Below are 22,489 nucleotides of genomic sequence, written 5' to 3' on the forward strand. Positions count from 1 at the left end.
TCTCTCATGTTTGTACAAAAAAGTAAAAAGAACAACAACTAGTATTATTGCACCCCCTTATAGTGCTTTATGATTCTACAGGATGGAGTGATCCCTTTGTAGAAGGAATGAACGCCTTGACTAACTTCATTATTTCACAAAGTCGTAAAACTTTGATGACTTGATATAAGAATCACACGACATATCTCTAGTTCTTGAGCACACGACTTAGCTTCTATTACCAACTTACGATCATCCATCTTCAACCCCTCGGCGACGGAAATTCAGAAGCACATAATTCTTTAATGACTAACATGTGTTCTAAATATTGAGTGGTGAAAGGATCATATGCTTCTACGATTTACGAACACTTGTCAACGCGAGCAAACAGAGGAAAGCATCGAACAAACTAAGTCCCCCCAACTCCCTATTGGCGGCAAACAAATGCTGAATAGTATGAAATTATTAATATTTGAATTTGAATTTTAAAATATGTGATATTTGAATTCGAAACTCAAAATAGCTTGACACCTCGATTCAAAATCAAAAACTATAATTTAAAATTCAAAATGACTTAAATTCAAATAGCATATTTACATTAAAATTACAAAAAAAAATAAAGTTAAATTTATATTCGACTGACTAGTGAATGACTCATGATCAATCAAATAAATTATAGAATATGTTCAAATTTAACTTGAATTTGATACTTTACGAATCAAATATTTAGACTCAAAAAGCTCACAAACAAGCTGGATTAATTTGCACCCTAGATTCAACAGTCATCGTAGAAGTTTAGTGAAGACCAGCTTAGAGGTAGATTGTCGAATTCTTATCTTCCTTCGGCTAAGATGTTAAAAACCTAATCCCTTGAATGTGTCACACAAAATCATGCTGTTGAGATTTTAATCTAATGAGAAACAAATGGAAAGACACAACAATCTGTTCCAAATGGTTTGTGAATTAACATCACAAGAGCAAAAACATCTATGTGCATGCACAGAGGAAGAATTGAAAGAGGGAAAGGAAGAAGAAGATGAATGACGACGAAGAAGAAGAGAAGGAAGAAGGATGAGAAAGAAGAAGAAATCGAAGAACAAGAACGACAACAAAGAAGAAGTAGAATAAAAAGAAAGAAGAAGGGGAGGAAAAAGGAAAAAAGAAGAAATGAAATTCAACGGAATCCGTTGCATTTCCAAGCTGAAACAGAGAAGAGAGGGCGGTCATGCCAGGACATCATCAAGTAACCGCCGTCGTCCCTCAGATTGTACCCTTTGCACCCGAAGTTCGGCAGCAGGCGGTGGCCCTGCAGGAGCGCGCAGTGGCTGAGGGGGGTAGGCCCGAAGCCCGCGGCGTCGAGCCTCCGCGCCCACCGTTGCAGCTTCTCGTGCCGCTGCTTCCTCTCCAGCCCCTCGCAGGCGATGATGTTCTTGATCTCCTCCCCCAGCAGCACTTTTTCCAGCCTCAGCCGCTCCACCGACGACCGCGCGGCTGTGGAGTCGAGGCAGTCGAACAGCGCCGCGTAATAGAACAGCGCCTCGACGAACCGCTTGATCAGGGCGCTGCCGTTGTGGTCAGCCTCCTGCTCCGTCACCACCATTACCTTGGGCGACAGCCCCCACAACGAGGCCAGGAAGCTCTCCGCTGGCGACGACGGCATTGCCGAGTCGCTGATCGAGCTGTGGTCCTTGTCGAGGCACTCTCCCATCGTCAGCTGCTGGCCGACCGGCGCTGGCGCCTCTTGTTGAACTGCCTCGGTGGCGAGAAGGGTGTGGAGCTGGAGGACAGAGCCGATGGCCAACGCCTCCCCTGTTTTGACGCGGAGGGTCTCGACGTCGAGGTTTTCCAATTTGGTGGCGACCGGGTTGAATTGGAAGGGGATGTCGAGCCGCTCGGCCTCCTCGGAGAGGCAGACGGCGGCGTGGTTGAGAAGCTCGCGGTGCTCGTGGACGCCGGTGATCTTGAGGTGCGGCGGGCCCTCGGGCCGCGCTCTCAGCCCCTGGAGGAGGGAGAGCCACTGCGTGGGGTCGGAGGCGTTGAGGTCGACGATGTGCACCACCTTCTCCCCCTCCATCGCCTCCATGATCGCTTGGTTGGAGACGACGTAGGAGACGCGGAGAAAGGGGCAAAGATCGAAGAAGTGGCGGCGGGCGGCGGCTGCCTCCGCGACGGGGTGAACGCAGTCAAGGGCGTGGTAGAGACCCGGCCACTGGCGGAGGGCGCGCCGCGCGAGCGCCTCGGAGAAGTGGGAGGCGATGCGCTGCATCGCGTCGCCGTTGGGAGCGGCCAGCAGCGCGATCTGCTCCAGGAAGGCGTTGGCGCCGTCGAGGCTGCCGGCGGCAACGTGGTTGGCGCAGTTGAGGAGGAGGTGGATCAGGCAGAGGCCCCGCTCGTCGGACTTGAGCTCGTGCAGCCACGGCGAGTAGGGCGACGGCGGCGGAATAGACATCAACGAAAAGGTCTTGAGGGGCGAAGAAGACACCGAGGACGAGCCGTCCTCCTGGACCGGCACGTTGCCCACCAAAGGCGCCATTTTTACCGGCTGCCGACAGCGAACTAGATCCAAACTTACAGAAAACAATCGCAGAAAACCTCAACAACTCAAATCGACTAAAAAAATCGCGCAAATCAGCCGCCTTTCTCGATCGATCCTCTCTATCTATCTTCTCCCGCCAAAGCTAGCTCCGGCGACACAAGAGGAGGAGGAGGAGGAGGAGAAGAAGAAGAAGAAGAAGAAGATCGATTCAAAAGCATACAAAGGAGGCCCCTTTCTCCATCAAACCGGTCCAAAAAAGCGATTTCTTCACCTGGAACACGTCCTTCTCCGCGGAGATTTGCTAAGATACGCAACGACTCTCTCCCACCTCCGCGACCACACAAATCGCACGGACAGGTAGAAGAATTGGGGGGCGGATTGGGAAGGAAAGAAAGAAGATCGAGGTTGGAAGGACAAAAGCGAAGCCTTTTTGTCCGCGATCGCTTCGGTGTCTGCATTCGGAAGGATGTTGCGTTGCCTCGCTTTCCTGGCGTCGCAATCGTCGGCCGCTTTATTCGGTGGCCGCGGAAGCCGCCAAGGGGATCGAGTAAGAAACAAAAGCGGACTCCTTGTGGGGTTTTGTCTCACGCGGGCGGGGCGCAAGCGTCCGCCACTGGCGAGTAGCGAGCAGCGTGAGGATTCGCCAGAGGATTTATCACGAGGGGAGTGGAAGAAGACAAAGGGAGGAGGACGATCGAGGTGGCGACAAAGGATGGGGACGGACGGGGCTCCGCCATGGCCTTCGAGAGCTTTTCTTCTACTTCTTTGACCATTCCACTTTTATTTGTTCTTTTTTCTCTTTTAAAATTTATAAAATTTAGATTTTACTAATAAAAATAATAAATTACAAGATACAAATATTTATTACATTCTATTTTGACCAAAATTTCAATGATTTTTTTAAAATCGCGAACTTTAGATTTTTCAATACTTCCACAATAATTTTGAAAATAATTTTAATTATAAATGAATTGCGCAATGTGTTATTTGAAATATGGTAGATTAAGAAGATTAATTTAAAAAATATATAGAATTCATGTTAATTACACAACAAATTGAAAATGATTTAATAACATTTGAATTTAGAAGGTTAAAATTAGGAAACAATTGACATTTTCAAGAGTGATGAATCCTAATTAGGGTATTGTAGTTTATCTCAATCAATGGTTTAACGTCACACGCGATTCATGCTCTTATAACTTGTTAGTGTGACCTACCTTGGACTAAACCCACATTCAAACTAGGCCATTTTGCTCGTCCCCATCCCAAATAGCCCCACACGCTTCTTTATTCGTGGCACGAAGCATGTATCGTGCACACGCAAACAAGAACACCATGATCGAAAACTTGAATGTGTGAATGTGGAAGAGAAGGTGGAGCAAGGAATCATTCAGCCACGAGTAGCTTCCAATAGGAACCTACAAGGAGTTAAAGAACTTGGAGGCAGTAACAAAGTTTGGACTGGTCCTCTTTTTGTGCACTTCATTTGGGGTTCATTTTGGCTGTCCTTTTGTCCTCAATAGGGTTTAAAGAAGGGTTCCCACTATGAGGTTTGTTTTCTAGGTTTCGTAAAAGGACAACTGATAGGGTAGAATTCGAAAACTCTCAATCGAGTACTTCTTGAATGTTGATGGTCAAGCGAGCTTCTCGTCTTCTTTGCACCGAGTAGAAGAATCTCTGCTTAAAGTCAATACGAAATCAGAGGGTGTTAGTCTAGTTCCTAAGAGACATCTCTGATACTTGAGTGAGATAAACTTAAAATGGTAGAAATAAAAGAGATGAGTGTATAAAGTATTCATCCATTATCTGAATGATCATTTTCTTTTATATAGTTTTATCTGGTAACAGTGGTAATTATGATATTGATATTCTCTTGTCACAACGGTTACCGATCATTATTATTATTTTTTAATTCAACAACGGCTCCACGATCCCCTCTCCTATTAACGATTATTAATGATTGTCATTATGTTCGGCCTCCTTCCAAAGTTTTGTTACTCTCTTCAAATTCATACCTTTGATATAGTAAACCATTTGACCTAGGTCATTTTGCATAGCATTTGTCTCGGAAGCCGAGTGCTATTTGGCCTCGAGCTCCATTCCTGAGCACCTTCTTGTTCGATTCCTTCAAATTTACTTCCCAAGCACCTTTGGGCCCAATTCCTAAGCACCTTCATATCCAACTCCTAAGTATTTGGATTCACTTCTAAGTATCTCTGGATCCACTTTTCGAACACCCTCGAACCCGATTCTTGAGCACTTCGGATCCGACTTCTAAGTATCTTCAGATTCATTTCCTGAGCACCTTTGGATTAGACTCTTGAGCATTATTCAACTCTCAACTGACTCTTTAGAAATAGGGATAGCAATTTTACCCTAATCTGATGGATAATCAGACATCTGACCCAAATGGATGAGGATATGAAGGGAATTTTTATACCTGATTATAGTAAATGAGTATTCGGATATGGGTATGGAGGCGGATGTATTATATATATATATATATAAGTCTCATTTTTTGTTGGGAAAGAAAAAACTTTATCCTGCTTTCTCTCTTAGAAAAAAAACTTAGTTTGTCTCTTTGTCCGATCATCAACACGTATCTCATCTTCTTTTCCACTGGAAATGTTCACCCGATCGAAGGAGCACAAGACGAGAAAGAACTGACAAGTACATTGAAATAATTTATTTTTTAAAAAAAACGAGAATGGTAGGGAGTAATAAGATGATGGGTAGGATATGGATACCCGATGGGTATGGGGATGGGTATGAAAGTTAAATACCGATGGGTATAGGGATGGGTATAGGTATAGATATAATAAATGGGGATGGGTACGGAGCATATGAAATCCTACCAAAATCATATCAATTGTCATCCCTACTTAGGGGTGGTTCGGTACGATATACCGATACCGAAATCATATATCATACCAAAAAAATCAATAAAAGAAAATTTATACTGATGTCATATCGAAATTTCGGTATATCAAAATTTCACACCGTTTATCTTAAAACTTCAATATCAGTACGGTATATTGTACCAAAATACTAAATCTCATACCGATACCAATACGAAAAATTCAGTACAATATAATACCATATCAAAATTTTTAACATACTAATAATATCAATATATTTTGATACGTTAAGTGTGATATATCAAAAATTTAATATTTTTCTTCACCCCTATTAGCGCTTCAGGAATTTAAGTTTTTTTGGACTTAGCTTCGTACCAAGCCTAACTTTCTCTTTTCTTATGGGCTTAACTCAGCTGGCCCATCATAGATTATTATGGAACATCAACCACATGAGAAACATGTACGAGAAAAAAACATTCAAAAATTCTATGCCGATCGATGGAGGAACGAAACTTGGAACCATCTCCATAAATACAAAAATAAATTTTGTTTCCCGCCTTTTCATTTTAAATTTTAGATATGGACAATAACTTACATTTGATGGAAAGGCATATGAACAGCTAGAACATTTCAGGAGGGATTTCTGCACTATACAAGTTCTTCTTTGTGACTTTGGAACAATTTCTTACATTTGCACAAGAAAAATAATTGAATTGAGAGTTTTCGTATTCATCTTTGGGATGAATATAGTGCAGCAAGCAATGCAGTGCCAATTCCTGGTCCATCTTCAGAAATCTTAAGGACTATACTTTGGGCAACCTCCTCACCTAAGATTTCTGATATGGCTTCATTAAGGTACTCCCGGAACATCAGGTAGTTAATATAAAGGCCGCTCTCGATTGCAATGACTGTTCTCCTTGATCTGCCTTGGGTTCTTCCAGTCGACGTGCTGCCATATCCATCTCGACCGATTTTCTTCAGAATAGCGATTATCCCTGCTGCAACTAGTCTAGCAGCTCTTCGGATCACGGTGTTGCAAACTCTCATGATGAGCATTCTTGCTTTGAGAGAAGTATCAGATATCTGATGGAGTAGAAGTATTAAGGATGAAGAATCAAAAACCAATAGGAAAGAACAAATTCAAAAGGTTTATGTACCTCAAAACTTTCTCGGAGGATCCTTCCAACTTCTTGTAAGTCGACAGAGTTATCCTCGAGCATGGCAACCATCATAGATGTCCTGAACCAGAGAATTACAACTTATGGACTCGAGAATCTCCATATTTGTCATTTAAGATAAAATGAAAGAACAAAGGAAGTTAGATGTTTATAAGCTAACTACTCTTGTCACACACTGTTTTACAATGATTATTTTACAGAATTTGAGAATGATGCAGTTCTAACTTTCAAATTCTGAGTCAAAGTTAAATCTAGTTTCTTGAAAAAGTTTGTACTTTTGTCACAATTTTCATTAACGTACAAGAAATAATAAAGATTGACAAGCATAGATTTCGAATATGGGTTAGGTACCTCAAGGTAAATGGTACTGATAGTTGATGAGTAGAAACTCCAAATATACTCAATTCATCTGCAATTCTACAAAGAACTCTTCGAACAATTTCACCCAAGTATATTTCTGAAATCAGTTTTGTGAACCCCTGAAGAAAGGCGAATGAGTCGCATAGGTTAACGTTATTTCATGAAATTGAAAATGTATTTCAGTAGAATAGAAGTGGACGATGCTCAAGAAGGATACTTGGTCATTTCGACTTGCACATTCATTCTCTAAAGCGATATCGTAATCAGTTCTAGGTAGATGTGATGACCAGAAATTTCCCCATTCCATGTTGACGACCTAATCAATTGACAAAAAAGGAAATTTAAGTGAACTAGAAGAGATTTTCCACTAAATTGTCCAAGAATCAAACAAGCCAAAGAAAAACATGTGCCTCGACATAAACAAAAAGGATACCATGCCTCCAGAGTTTGTAAGAAGGCCTTGCCACTTAATTATCGCATCCATTCGCTCAAGGTAGCATGCATTGGTGTCGGTACCAATTATCACAGCAGCTACAGTGTCTTTATCATGATAATGACCAAGAGCTAATGTACCTACAGAATCATTCACCTGGATAGAAGGAAAATAGTCGAGTAAAAACACAACCAGGAGATAAAGATGGATGCACAGGATTGGGATCTATCATCCAAATTGGAATTTGAAGTGATTCTGTTTAATAGTACTTCTTCGGTCAATAAATACTAGGGAACACTATTGAGGCAAAGTACTCTGAAGAGAAAAAGAAAACACATCATAAAATCTTTAGCTGCATATACAAGAAAAAGGTTATACTAAAATTTTACAATCTCTCGTTTCAGATAATGCAATTCTCTGAACAGGTTTCAGTTGATACATTTCTCTAAACATGCAATGAAAGGATGTGCGTAAAATCCAGAGGGCAGTAGCAAATGAAGAATTCTGAAAACATACCAAAGCAGCTACGTGCATATTAATTCCATTCCTTGACGTAGCTTCCTCTAAACATCGTGAAACATCTTTCCCAACCTAAATTACAAGTCGTGTCAGTCATTTTATAAACTAAGGCTCTAAAAAAAGCAGGTGATGAAGTGATTTTGAGCTACTAGAAGGTTTTACTCCATGCAAAGGAAAAGAATTTTAATCCACTCAGACTTATTGGACTTAAATTTTTTTGACAATTTATTCAAGTTTCATAAAGGTTGATCAAACAATTATTTTGACAAGGATCAGATTTTACAGCAAACATTATGCAATGAATTACCATTTAAAATATTTTTTATAAATAAGCATTTGAAATGGTGGTCAAGAGTAAACAATATTGTCCATCACTTTAAAAATTTTACACCGATGAATCAGCATGTGTTGCTACTAGCATGAGCTGCCAGCAATGTAATGTAACCATAGTTGAAACAAAACCTAAACTAACCATATAATCACATATAAATTGTTAGTCACGACATGTACATGATTGTTTTTAAACAATGACGTCAATGCACTGACTTGCGTTTAAAAAATCAATCAGTTAATAGTCAATTTGGATTCACTATGCCTCTACTAGTTATATCATAACTATTTGTTAGATGCCACATATGCTGTTTTTATATATTAATTGATGCCTTATCTTGGAAAACATTCCATCCACTACATAATCACTTGTTAGTGCTTACATAGTCATGTTTTAGAAGAAAAATATCGCTCTCAAGTTCCAAATATCATATACGAACTAAGAAAATTACCAACTTAGGAATTGGGATCGTAAAAATGAATGCTAATGGTTAAAAGATTGTTCAAAAAGAGAAAGAAGCCGCCACACAATTAATTATAAGCATTAAAAAATTGCAGTCGATAGCAAGTTCTTAATGAATACTAAATAATGCATTATTATGAATGAGATCATACTCTTGATAAAAATTCAACTTACAACATCTTCAACAGCAAAGCCTTTTGTCCAGTTAATAAGAGCACCTGACGAACAAGACGATTGTCTAATAGGAAAAGGAAACGCAAACCCAAGTTCCATCCTTGCTTTAGATATTTGCTTAAAATCATTTTCCTCTCTTTCAACAAATTTTTTTAATTCCAGAGCAATGAAATTAAAAAAATCCTGCATGGAAACAAGATAGAGTAGATTTTATAGGGCACAGACAAGGAGAAGAATGTCCAAAAGAGAAGTTAAAATTACCTCGCTTGTACTGGTCAACAATTCTGGTGGAATCTTGTTCTGTTCAACTTTATAGTTGATGGTCTTAGAACCTCTACCGTGCAGTTCAACCTTTAAGACTCTGCAACTGGTTGCGTCTAAATCAAGAGTATAGTATATTCCATCTTCAGTTCTGTTTAGTAAGAGGAACATGTTAGTTGCAAATTATTTGCAAATTAGCACCAAAGTATTCCATTTTAGTAGGGAGAAAAGGCCAAAATTAAGGCTAATATGACAAGAAATTGTAAAAGAATACGAGGTCAATTGATTCTTAAATTGCTAATATAAAGGGATGGTAATGGGTATGGTACAAAAGAAAAATGCACTGCCCATAACCATATCCATTGCAGACACCCAATTCTTTACTTGGAAAGTATGAGGAATAAAAAAACATAGCAACGAGATGCACTGGTATTGACAAGTATGATATTGAGTATGTACGCCCATCTATCATTGGATATCTTATTAAAGCTTCCACCCTTGCTTCCCTATGTAAGGGTAAAATTGACTATTCCCTGGTTGCTTCTGCTCTTTTTCACGCTTCAGTGCCCCCTTCCTTTCCTAGCCACATTATCAAGCACTATTAATGCAAGAGACATTATCATGATCTACAAACACAAACCAGAAACCTTGCAACTAAACTTGTTAAGATATCCTTGCATACGAAATTAAGAATTAAACATCCTGCCAAATACATTCATAGTAACATTTATACAATTCATTTTCAACAACAAAAATGGATTTAGCAGTAGGCCTAGCTTGCCCAGGGTGCTGCATCGGCCATGTGATAATGTAACAGACAGAAAGGGAAAAAGAGATGGAGTAATGGTTAGGAGGACAAGTCATAGTCTATACCTCAAAAGATTATATAGAAGCTTAAGCTTAATTTACATCTTGCAAATAAGTGCTACCATACTCAGGTTGGACAAGCATTAGTTCAAAACATACTGGATGTCATGATCAAGTATATATATCTTATAGACATACAAATAAATGATGATCAAGTAAAGAAAGAAGCACGCTGAAGTAAGCATGAAAAACTGTGGATCAGTTGTAACACAAGCTCACACATCAATTTTTATGCAAAACTATGTAAAGCACTAGCGCACAGCAAAGAGGGACAATCACAATAAGCAGTTGTCAGGAGATCACTACTAAAATAACTGGTGATAACATATGTAGCTGGGATAATACTAGAACACTAGATATAATCACAGTGGACAATTGCTACACAAATAATGCACTCTTGCTAATAAAATCTTGATAAACAATCTAGTAGGCAGATACATGTCATCAGTTGAATGATAGAGAGCATACACATGCAATTAAGATGAAAAAATTACCATAAAATGAAAATTAGTAATTGGCACTCAATTAAGAAGTAACATTCAGGGGAAAGAAATGTAGTCAAGTAAAGGAGTAAGGAATAAAAAAAGTAACACAACCACAACTGTGAAATTATTCTTCACAAAAATATGCACAAACATTAACCACAGCAAGGTTAATTTACTCATGAGACAAATTTTCATTTTTTCCTATCCTCATACATCCAATATTGTATTAATAACATTACTAGAAATGTAGAAACTAAGAAGCTTTAGTAAACCGGAACACTTAAGCAGTTGAGTTTCTTCAAGAAATTCTGCACCCAGAATAAAAATTTCTAAATGTTTAATTTGTTAGAATATTAGATTCACAGCTTTGTGGAATACATAACAGTAGCTCAAATCAATGATTCTCAGTCTAAATTGATCGGTATTCTGGTATAACATGAAGAGAATGTAAAGAGCTAAATGGAAAAAGCACAAAGACAGAGAGATGACAAGAAACTTGGAGATTATGCATGATGGAAAATCTAATACAAGGAGATGCATTTGTTAGCATGTTTTAACATCCTTCCAGTCTCATGCAAGACATTCCAAGCATCAAAACATGAACTACCTCGATCAATAAATGGGCAAGTGAAATTCCAAACTGAAAAGAGTGATAACCTATATAAATCATTGTCCTTGCTAAATACCATAAAGTTTATGACATTACCAAAAGAATATCAGTAAGATTATCTGCAAATAACCTTGATAAGCTGTGTTCATTGCACAACCATGATTATGTAATATTGTTTCCAGACATAATTTGACTTCAAAACTCAACTATTTGTCGACGATGATAAAAGATTCTCTCTCTAGTTTTTAACCATTATAACTAATTAAAAATGCCATTTCATGTTTTTTCTAATATAGGAAAATTTTAGAATTCATGATTTTGAAACTTCTTAAGCAAGAAATTACTTCTATTTCACATACTATATCAGAAAAAATATCACACTCAGATTTTTTTTTTCACATTTTTGTCCCTGTCACCTCTTTAGCTCAATTACTTGAACACTTCTCATGCTCATGTTACTGCAATACTAAGAAAATAAAGAATGGAAGTATCCCTATACATGGAGTTTAAGTTATAACATAAACTAAGACAATTGAACACATTATATCAGTACAAAACCAGAAGTATGTAAAATTAACTCCTACAATCAAGCCAGTACAGATGCTCAAGTCTCAGACATCGAGAACATTATAGAACGAAAAATCCGTAAATAGTTATAAACAAGTCCATCTACCCCCGTTCTTTTCAGAACATTAAGGCACAAAAAACCACAATGCAACTATCGGAAGTTCCATGATTGTTATGGTAGCAAGAATAATTCCCAATCTGTATAGAACCCAAACCTATTCAGATCATCAATGCATAGTTATGAAAAATAAATTAGAGTAGAAAAATGAATGATGATGGCCGAAAAGGGCATTAGAAACGCATATAGCAAATTATTCCAAAAGAGAAAGCAGCAAAATCAATGGTATAGCATCCTTCTTTGCACGTACAAAACAGTAATTTTCTCCATCGTCCACTGTATGGCATAGTATAACATCAAAACAAACATCACTCAAGCACATCTACCAACGCGCAGATTAAACTCGAATCTAACAAAGAATATATTCAAAGAAGACCGTCCCACATGCTCGAGATCTTATTGAACTTTTTCCGAGCAAGTTATTGCTATTTTCCTGAAAAGCAAAGCAAAGCAAAGCAAAGCAAAAAACAAAGCTGCAGAAGATAGGGGGACGGGGAGCGACTACGATTACCCATCAGGAAGGACATCGACGAAGGTGGGCAGCATCTTGAGCTTGCTTCCGCCATCGGAGGCGAGCCCCGCGTGCATCTCCACCACCATGGCGTCCACCAACTGGCGCAGCCTCCCGACCGGGGTGGCGCAACCCGCCTCGAACCCCTGCACCACCTCCACCGCCTTTCCCCAGCGCCACCAACTCCGCGCCCTCCGACCCACCAGCGCCGCCGCGATCGCGCATGTCACCACCGCGCACCCCACCGCCACACCCAACCCAGCCCTCCCCATCCGCACCGAATCTTCCACAATCACCCAGGACTGCGCCTCGCCTGCGGCCAACGGAGTCTCAGGCTATCGCCGCCTCGCCGGCGGGGGAGAGGAGGCCAGAGGAAAAGGAATGGAACAGAGAAAGCGACCGCTGGAACGGAACCGAGCGAGAGAGAGAGAGAGAGAGTGGTGGTGGAGAGAGAAAGGGGTTTATTTAAGGGGCAATTTGGGCAGTTTAATGCTGCCTAGTTTTTTCTCCTTTACTTTATTTATTAATTTAATTATTTTATTCAAAATGCATGGGACATGTATTTTAGGGACAAAATTTTACTTTGCCGCCCAAAGTTTATAATATTCAACTTTACTTTCCTAAGTGTGCCACTAACGACAATTTAGCCACTATAGTTTTAGAACATCTTTTCAACTTTCCCCTCGTATTTTGTTTATTAACTATGTTGGTCCAAAATTGCATCAATGGAAGGGAGACTCCAAATGGCAAACAATGCAAAGTTTAGCTATAACAGATTAATTGCTAAGCTTGAGTTGGAGTTTTTCTAAAAAAGAAAAAGATATTTAGTTATTTGAAAGGAAAGAAACTTTGGCTATATTTAACAGATTAGATTTGGATTAATTTGGTTAACTTACTAAATAATCTTGAACGACATAAACCTTAATTAAATTGGATTCATTTGCCACCCTAACAAGACCTAACAATGTTAAATTTCAAAGGGTAAAATAGGTAAAATCAATTATATTAATGGGCAAAAGGAAATATGGCGCTCCTAATTTTCAAGTGCAAAGCACGAAAACTAATAATACTAGGACCAAACTGAAACATCCCCATTTTTCCAATGACCATTTTGCCCCCAGAGTTCCAGGAAATCCCGGACGTGGACAGTTGGTCGGTCTTTGACTCGTGTCGGTCGTCCATAGATGGCGACTCCTCGCCGCCCGCCCCCTTTTCGTTCGCCCTCCCTTTCCCCACATTCGCCCTCGCTTTTTCACATATTTACCAAATCACCATCGACTTTTCACTGGACATGAAAATCATTTTTTCGGACAATGGCCCATAAAAATCATCACTGCTGTCCCTATAAAATCACACGATTATATACGTTTTCAAAAGTACTATTAATTTCCAATTTCTAAAAAAAATATTTAAAATATATATATATATATATATATATATATTTAATTCTTAGAATTTTCTGACTTCCATCATTCCCATCCATCAGCGTGCGAACGACTGGGGCAGGATCGTAATTTGGAGCAAAAGGCAAGGCCCGGGGAGGGAAGAGACACGGCCACAGTTCGCGACGTAAAAGAACAAACGCGGAGGAGCGACGATGGGGAGCCGCTGCGCGCTAATTTTCCGATCACCCGGGGACTACGCACCCAGTAGCAGTCGCGTGGGGTCGGGCGTAGGAACCAGAGACGGGAGCGGAGAGGGAGCTGGGTATGGGTTTGCGAGTTTGGTGCGGATTCGGGAGCCGTACGAGACAGTTGTCTTCCGCTAATTCCAGCTCAGTGAGCGGTCAGAGCGCACAGGAGCCGTACGATCGCACAGCTTGGGCTCCCGATGCACGCAGACAACGCGAATGATTATATTATCATATATCATTAAATATTCTAGGGAACATTTTAGAAGGACCCTCAGTATTTCCACAATTGCATCTCCATGCGTTATGTTTTCAAACAATTTCTGCAATGTTTTGTGTAATTGCATCTCCATCCTTAAGGGACACCCTTCTAATTTTAAAAAATACATAAAATGTTCAATAATAAATTTAAATAATAAAGACACCGTTTTATCTTTTTTTTAGGAAATAAAGTTCTCTTTTAAAATGGACAAAAAGTAAAAAGAAATTCTGAATAATATAAATCATTAAAAGATGCTCCTGTAAAAAACAAAGAAAAAGGGAACACAGACCACTATCTTCAAAATACTTTTTATTCAACGTTATTACAGTATCAGCTGCTACAATTAGGGATGGTAATTTTCTCTCTAAATTTAGAACCCCGCGAGAAAAAATTAAAATGAGGATGAAAATCCTTGATTTTTCAGAGATGGGACGGGTTCAGGGGCGGGTATGAAAATACTATCCACATCCCTGAATCTATCCCCAATATTATTATTATTAATATTAATAAATAATTATATGATTTTTTTAAAAAAAAATATTAATAAGTGTTAATCTTAATATTAAAATTTTGAAAATATTATTAATATTAATATTATCATTAATAATAATAATAATATAAATTAAATTTGGAAAAGAGACGATGATGGGGATGGGGATTTGATCCCCGTGGATTCGGGTTTGGGGAATCTCCGAACCCAAAAAAATGAGAACGGGGCAGGGATGGGAATGACAAATCCGCCCCCGCCCCGTTGCCATCCCTGGCTATCGTTACTGTAGTTACGTTTGGCATAATGTAATTTACCTTATAATATAATTTTAATTATATTACAATATTGATTATTTTATTTAGTACCGTCTTAAAATTATAAAGTAATATAATTTGAAATAAAATTTTATAATTGGATTACAACTTCAACATCATGTCATTTGATTATATTATAAAATCATTGTTTAACTAAACTTTAAATATCAAATATACCCGTAGTTCATTTTCGATATCAACCAGTCACCAACGTTGCTTCTGCCACCGGCCACCGAATGCCACCATCGGCCGCTGCCCATTGCAATAGGCCACAGCCTTCCATCGCCAGCTCGCCCGCTACCACCTTCTGTCGCCAGCCCTACCTATTGTCGCCAGCCACCGACTTCAGGCGGCATTGTCAGCCACTGTCGTCGGCAGCCACCTCTGGGCACCGTCGTCCACCGCTGCCGACTGCAACCTTCGGGCACCATCAGCCACTGTCGGCGGCGGTTGCCTCCGGGCACCGTTGGCCACCATCGTCGGTGCCCGCCTCCGAGCCGCCACTTCCGAGCACCGTTAGGCACCGCCGTCGGCCTCCGGCCACCGCCGTCGATCACTGATATTGCTGCCACCACTGTCACCAGCTACCACCACCTCCGGGCACCATTGGCCATCGTCGCTGCACGTCACCTTCGGCTCCGGCAGAGGTGCGGCGGTCGCCGTCATCGGTCATCGCCTTTGGTAGAGGTCGCAGGATATTTTTATCATTTTATAATAATATGAAATATATTCCTTATAAAAATATATTAGATACTAAATATAAGAATGTAACCATCATTGTAATCAAAGATTACATACATTACATTACTAAACGTAATAATTTAATTATATTATATTACATTACAAATTAGATTATAGATTATATTACACCTAACTAAACACATACATAGGTGAGAAATTAACTATTTTGATATTCAAATTTATAATTTAAGATTTAAAATTTTAAATTTTAAAATTTAACTAAAATATATAGAAATTATTCGATAACTATTATATCATATACAATCTATCATAACATTCCTACCATATGAAAAATTAACTATTTATTAAAATTTTAACTCTTAAATCATAAAATCTAAATATTATTATGTTAAATACTTTTTACTGATTTAGTCAAAAATTATTTAAAATATATTTAAATTATTTTAAATTGATTAAAATTAGTATACAATAATTGTAACAACTATAAATAATTACTAGATCGCATAAAAAGTACTGATTAACTATTACAATTTTATAATAGTTACACTTTATTATAGTTACCGGTATCTTCTATACATTTTAACAATTACTTTTAAGTGTAACAATAATATTAGGAGTAAAGATATTCCTGAAATAAAATATCTAATGGGTGTCTTTTGACTTCTTGATAAAAAAAAGGATGATTTAATAAATTTAGGATCTCCTTTTAATTTTTGCACTTTAAAATTACTCTCAACGCCAATTAAGTAAACTTAAGATACCGACTCTATTCCAAGTACACTAAAATGAAAAGAACTATAAAATATTACCCTAAAGGCGACATGACTATCCCATTGACTTATGTTCACCTGGCCAAGTGACAATAAACAATTACTATCAATTGCCCACTAATTAAAGAAGATCATCAGGGATGTCTCTAAAGTCATCTTATAATAGTTTTTTTTTCCTCCTTAATTGCGCCATAAATAATGTAAACCCGTGATTAAGTAACTAACTAGATCTGGAGATCCATATCTTGGCTAAGCACGTGTCGAAAATAGGGTATTTACAATTTTGTGACCACCCAATCATTGAAAAAATCTATTCCAGGATTGGGCCGATTCGGTTTCCGCGTATAAACCAGATGGAGAAACAGACACCCACCCACGGCCCACCAATGCGTAGACGACACATGGATTGCGACTGGTGATGGCGAGTCCACTTCAAGGTATCTATCGTGTCTAGTGAGCCGTGCATGGTGTCGCTTTACAACTTGGTCCAACTCCTAGATTTGATGCATATATATGGGAAAAAAAATCTAACCTCAAATATTCTTAGATTTGAACCATTGGAATATAGAATATACCGAGTCCTCGTGTTTTAGGCGTTCGGGTGGAGCGTGTGCTTTAATAATTAATGCAAAACTTTAGGCCTCCTTGGCCCGTTAACAAACATGAATGCCTGCTTTATTTTTTTTTTCTAGTTCAATAGATTTATCCTACCCAATTATTACTAATTATACCATTCCACTCAATCTATAAATCCATTTAGCTCAATTGACCCAATTGAATTGATAGACTCAACCAATTGAATTTGCCCGGCGGAAAAAAAAATCGAGGCCCGGGAGTGATAAGAAACTCTTCACAGTGACGAAGAAAAAATCATAGTCACAGCAGAAGAAAAAATAGAACGGTAAGCGAAGATAACGAAGAGTCGAAGAGATGAAAAACAGTTCATTTTGTTAATTATGAACCACGTGTCCACTTTGACACAACCACGTGTCCACATTGACACGTTTTAATTCCATATATAATTATATAAAGGTTTATTTTTTTATTTTTTTATATATATCTCTCCTCTGTTTTTTTTTTGTTTCCGTCGCTCACACAACTTTTAACCTTGTGATCTTGCCATCTTGCCCTTTTTTCTTCGCTCTCTCTGCCGAGCGCCGACCAAAGCAGCAAATCTATAAAATCCTGCGCCCAAAGGCTTTTTTTCCTCTCTTCCGAGCGTCAATCAAAGCGGCAAAGCGCCAAAGCCCTACATCCGCCCCTCTTCAGCCTTTAGGTAAGTGGATTTTATTTTATTTTATTTTATTACTAATTATTTGATTATTTCTTGATTACAATGTATGATACAATTAATAATTTAAAATTTTAATTGTTTAAATGTTTAGTTGCTTTTTTATTGATGGATAATTGAAAATTTAGATTTTGTATATTTAATGGTTGGATAACTTGTAATTTAGTTTTTTTTATAAAATCTGAATATATAATTAGATTTTTTATTAGTTGTTAGTTAATTGTAATTTGTGAATATTGATAATTTATACTAAATTAATTTTATTTTTTTTAAAGAATTGTGTCGATAAATGATGTTAAACAATTTAATTGTGTTATTGTTAAATTATTCACATTACTTTATGTTGATAATTTTTTTCCATACATTATAATTTGTAGAAAATATTGAAATATTTTGTAAAGAGACCTAGGAGTTCAATTGAATCGTCTAGTGTTCCGGATGAAGAGTCTACTCCTGCACCACAACCACCGCCACCTCCTCCTCCTCCGCAAATTTTATTTGAAAATATTGAAAATCTGAGTAGTGAAGTAGAAATTGTTGCTGATTCTGGTTTACGAAAATTGATTGAAGAGTATGATGTTGGTGTTAGAGATCGTATTCGAAAAGAATATGTTGCTATGGGCCCTTGTCAACCTCGAGGACATAATCTTTCAAGAAAAAAAATGGGTAAAGACAATAGATGTTTCAGAGAGGTTTGGTTTAAAGACCGTGATTGGTTGGAGTATAGTGTTTCAAAGGATGCAGTCTTTTGTTTCTGGTGTTATCTTTTTAGACCTAGTAATATAGGGTTTGGAGGAGATGATGTGTTTACGAGATCTAGCTTCATAAATTGGAAAAAAACAATTGAAAATTTCAATGAGCATGTAGGTGGAGTTGGTAGTACGCACAATGAGGCAAGAATACAGTTTGAGGGTTTCAAAAATCAAAGACAAAGCGTGGAGTATTCATTTTCATCGGGGAAACATGAGCTTGAAGTTGCTTATCGCAAACGCTTGACTTCCATTTTAAAAGTAATTCGATTTTTGTTGTTACAAGGATTGCCTTTCGGGGACATGATGAGTCTTCGACATCATCCAATAGAGGAAATTTTTTAGAATTGCTCAAATGGGATAATTGCCGCAAGAATGCGATGCGATGAGTCTTGACAAATGATTTGACAACCATTCTACAAGAGAAAGATCAAAATATTGTGAATGCGATGCGTTTGATCAATAATGTGAAGTGCAAATTGCAAAAGTTGAGAGATTCTGGATGGGATATTTTACTTGAGGATGTGAAGAAGTTTTGTAACACTCATTCCATTGAAATAATTAATATGATAGATAACATCAACAGTCGTAGTCGTTTGAAGAGAGATGAAAAAAATGTTAATTTTTATCACTACTACCACGTTAAAATCCTTTGTGAGGTAACTTCATAATTCTTTTTTTGTTTATCGTCAATTAAATTATTTTAAACAGTAATATATTTATTAATTTTTACTTTTGTTGTTTGATTTTTAAATTGTAGGTTATCGATATTATTCTACAAGAGATGGATAGTCATTCCTCTAAAACAACTACAGATTTGTTGATTTATATGTCATGTCTTGATCCTAGGAACTCGTTCTCTAGATTTGATGTACAGAAGTTAGTGTGTCTGGCTCATTTTTATGAGGATGATTTTTCTTGGAATGAGTGTATGCTGGTTGAACAAGAGCTTAAAACATATATTGATGATGTCAGATCAGATGAACGGTTTGAAGGCATTTCAGATTTGGGAGCTCTTGCAAAGAAAATGATTGAAACAATGAAGAACCGTGTGCTTCCTTTGGTTTATCGGATGATTGAGCTAGCCTTACTTCTTCCAGTTGTTACTGCAACCGTTGAAAGAGTGTTTTCGGCAATGAATATTGTCAAAACAGATTTGCGAAACAGGATTGGAGATGAATGGATGAATGATAGTTTGGTAGTCTATATCGAGAAAAATGTTTTTAATACTGTCGACAATGAGCCAATTTTACAGCATTTTCAGAACATGGAGTCTCAAAGAATGCAATTGTCACGTATTCGTTAGTAGACTGCTTTAATATTTTAATATTATTGTACGAGTTTTTTTTTCATAATATTGTACCTTTTCTCTTGTATGCAAGTTATTTAAAAAATATTTTTTAATTACATAGAAGTTATTATCTCTTCAAAAAAAAATTCACCGTGCTCAGATCGGGGCCGCCCCTCCATGATTGAATTCCTGGATCCGCCACTGTTGGACCATTTAGACCAATCAACTTCTTTAGGTTAGTCCACCCGAAGCAATTAGCATTGGTCAAATCAATCAACCCATCTTACGCTCACTTAACTTAAATAACTATTTTAAACCAAACAACTTTCCGGTTTAAAAGTTTTTTTTAATTATTATTGTTTCTATTATTTTAAAGTTTCAGTATTACCCATTTCATATAACCAACTTTCATAATTTCAAAAACACGTATATGTTGGATCAATTGCGCACGTGAAGAGGGAGTGAATCACATGATTTTTAAAAATTCTTTTTTCATCATTTTAAAATCAGAGTACGAACGCAACATAAAAGAAAAACACGAAAAGCAGACACAAGAGGAACACAAGCAATTTACTTGGTTCGAAGCCTTCGGCGACGCCTATTCCAAGACCCAGGTCACGCGGACCTATCGATGGGTAATTCACTATAAACCTCTTCCGGTATCTCTGGAAGAGGGAATCGAAGTACAAGGAAAGTTAGAACAAGTGTAACACCATGCACTTGTCCTTTTGCAGTATTTAATTACACGAATTAAAAATTTACCGACACTTTGGGGATCGAAGTGGGAGCGCTCGTGTCGATGTCGGTCTGCCGACCACGATCGAAAGTCCTCGGAGCAGTCGTCAGCAGTAGCTTTGCAACAGAATCACAGCAGAAGCTTGAAGCAGTCAGAAGTTCAATCGAATGCGCGGTATCTCATATAGTAGTTATTGTTCAATGTATTCTCGAGACAGTCTTATAAAAGGTATGGAAAGGGCCTTCCATAGCTATGGAAAGTGCCTCAAATGAGGCAAATTTGATCCTGAACACCCTGACACTTATTCATTGCGATGCCAAAAGTTTATCTTGTGGAAGACATCTTCTATAGCCATGGAAGGCGCCTTTTATGTGTTGGATCGTGAAATCGCTAGAGGGGGTGAATAACGATTGAAAAAAATTCGTAGTTGAGTGCACAGTAGAAAAGAAAAAGAACAGTGCTAACAAAAGCCGATTTTACTTGGTTCGGAACCTTTGTCGACTCCTACTCCAAGGTCCACACTCGTTGAGTGCTTTCGTTAGGAAATTCACTAGCAGTTCGCAAAAAGGGTACAAATGTAAGTACAAGAACTTTAAAGAAGAAATACCGACAACAATATAAGAAAGAAAACTTTTAGCGGCAGGTTGTCGGAGAAGCTTCGCAACGTTACAGGAGCACAGCGCAGTAGAGCAGTCGTTGGAAGACGTTGGTGTGTTTTGCTCCAGGGTGAGACCTCCTTATATAGGATTGTCCAGGCTCCCGGATCCCTTCCGGGCACCCAGACCGTGATGTAAGTCCGACCAACCAACGCGCTCCATGTTGCGATGCGATAAGTCTTTGCCTTCCGAGCGGCCGGACCAGTTCCGGGCGCCCTGACCACCATTTTCCAGAAAGTCCTTCTCCTACAAGAAAATGGTAGTCCGAGGCAAAATAAAAGTTATACTACCCTGTAAAACAAAAGTTAGCACAAATGTAATAAAAGAGTAGTAATTAGACTCCGTCTCACCGAGACCGGAATCTAGTCAAGATCTCAACTTAGATTTCTGAAATGGTTCTAAGTTGGATTGGCGCCTAAATTCCCTAATCGGGAATGCGTCCTGATCAAGTCACTCCCCTCCAGTGACTTAACTTAACTTACCTGCCAGACGTCCGATCAGCCCGTCGACCCGTCTAGACTTCGTGCCAGCTATCAGGTATGCCCGTCGACCTATCTAGACTTCATGTCAGACATCCGGTTAGCCCGTCGACCAGTCTGGATTTTGTGTCAGCTATCAGGTCAGTCCGTCGACCTAGCTGGTCTTCGTGCTAGCTATCCGGTCGACCCGTCGACCTAGCTGGGCTTCGTGTCAACTATCCGGTCGGCCTGTCGACCTAGCTGGGCTTCTCCTACACACTTCGTCAAAGTGTTAGATCACATTCAAACTAACTTAACCTTATTTTATCATTCATCAAAATCTGAGTTAGATTGTCAGTGCTAACCGCACCAACACTATGAACCGTACCATCCGAAGACAATTTTCTTCCTTTTGCCCTACAAAACAAAGTTAGTCCAAAAATACCCTAAAAAATAAGTATTAGGATAATTTAATAATAAAACAGAGTAGTAATTAGTTCATGTCCTTCCAGGACCAGGAACTAGTCAAGGTCTCAGCTTAGGGATCCCAAATGAACATGATCCTGTCCGAATCGCCGAACCAAGGGACGCTGGGCACGTGGCGCTCTCCTAGTCGATGGCGCAGGCCTCCGAAGCTCCGGCGATCCTGCACAGAAGTCAGGCCGGGAAGGGGTTCCCGGCGGCGACCCTCCGACGCTCAAGTCAGGTAAGTAGTGGAAAAAGGAGCTCCCAAGCTTGTAGAATGCGTACCTCCGGCGAAGTTTATGGTTCTTTATATAGGGCGATGAAAAAGCTCCTACACGCCTATCGAGGCGCGTGAGTATCCGCAACCCATGCCTCGGTGTGTGCCTGTCAGAAAACTTACCTGACGCTATACTGTAACAGTCCCAT

General features: G+C 38.8%; 2 protein-coding genes across 2 annotated transcripts; both read right to left on the reverse strand.

Annotated features, from left to right (window-relative positions):
• Positions 1-856: 856 nt before the first annotated feature.
• Positions 857-3,245, reverse strand: LOC122005897 (scarecrow-like protein 3). Its single transcript, XM_042561140.1, has one exon. The coding sequence runs from the start codon at positions 2,510-2,512 to the stop codon at positions 1,154-1,156; it is 1,359 nt and encodes a 452-aa protein (XP_042417074.1). The 5' UTR covers positions 2,513-3,245; the 3' UTR covers positions 857-1,153.
• A 2,627-nt stretch (positions 3,246-5,872) lies between these two features.
• On the reverse strand, positions 5,873-12,536 carry LOC122005898 (hexokinase-3-like). The gene is made up of 9 exons (XM_042561141.1): positions 12,250-12,536; positions 9,092-9,242; positions 8,831-9,013; positions 7,861-7,935; positions 7,345-7,500; positions 7,129-7,227; positions 6,903-7,030; positions 6,531-6,612; positions 5,873-6,456 (listed from the first exon to the last, which is right to left on the reverse strand). Exons 1-9 carry the CDS (start codon positions 12,519-12,521, stop codon positions 6,103-6,105), a joined length of 1,500 nt encoding a protein of 499 aa, XP_042417075.1. The 5' UTR covers positions 12,522-12,536; the 3' UTR covers positions 5,873-6,102.
• Positions 12,537-22,489: the final 9,953 nt, after the last annotated feature.

Source organism: Zingiber officinale, chromosome 7B (assembly GCF_018446385.1).
Source record: "Zingiber officinale cultivar Zhangliang chromosome 7B, Zo_v1.1, whole genome shotgun sequence".
In the NCBI taxonomy this organism is placed as follows: domain Eukaryota; kingdom Viridiplantae; phylum Streptophyta; class Magnoliopsida; order Zingiberales; family Zingiberaceae; genus Zingiber; species Zingiber officinale.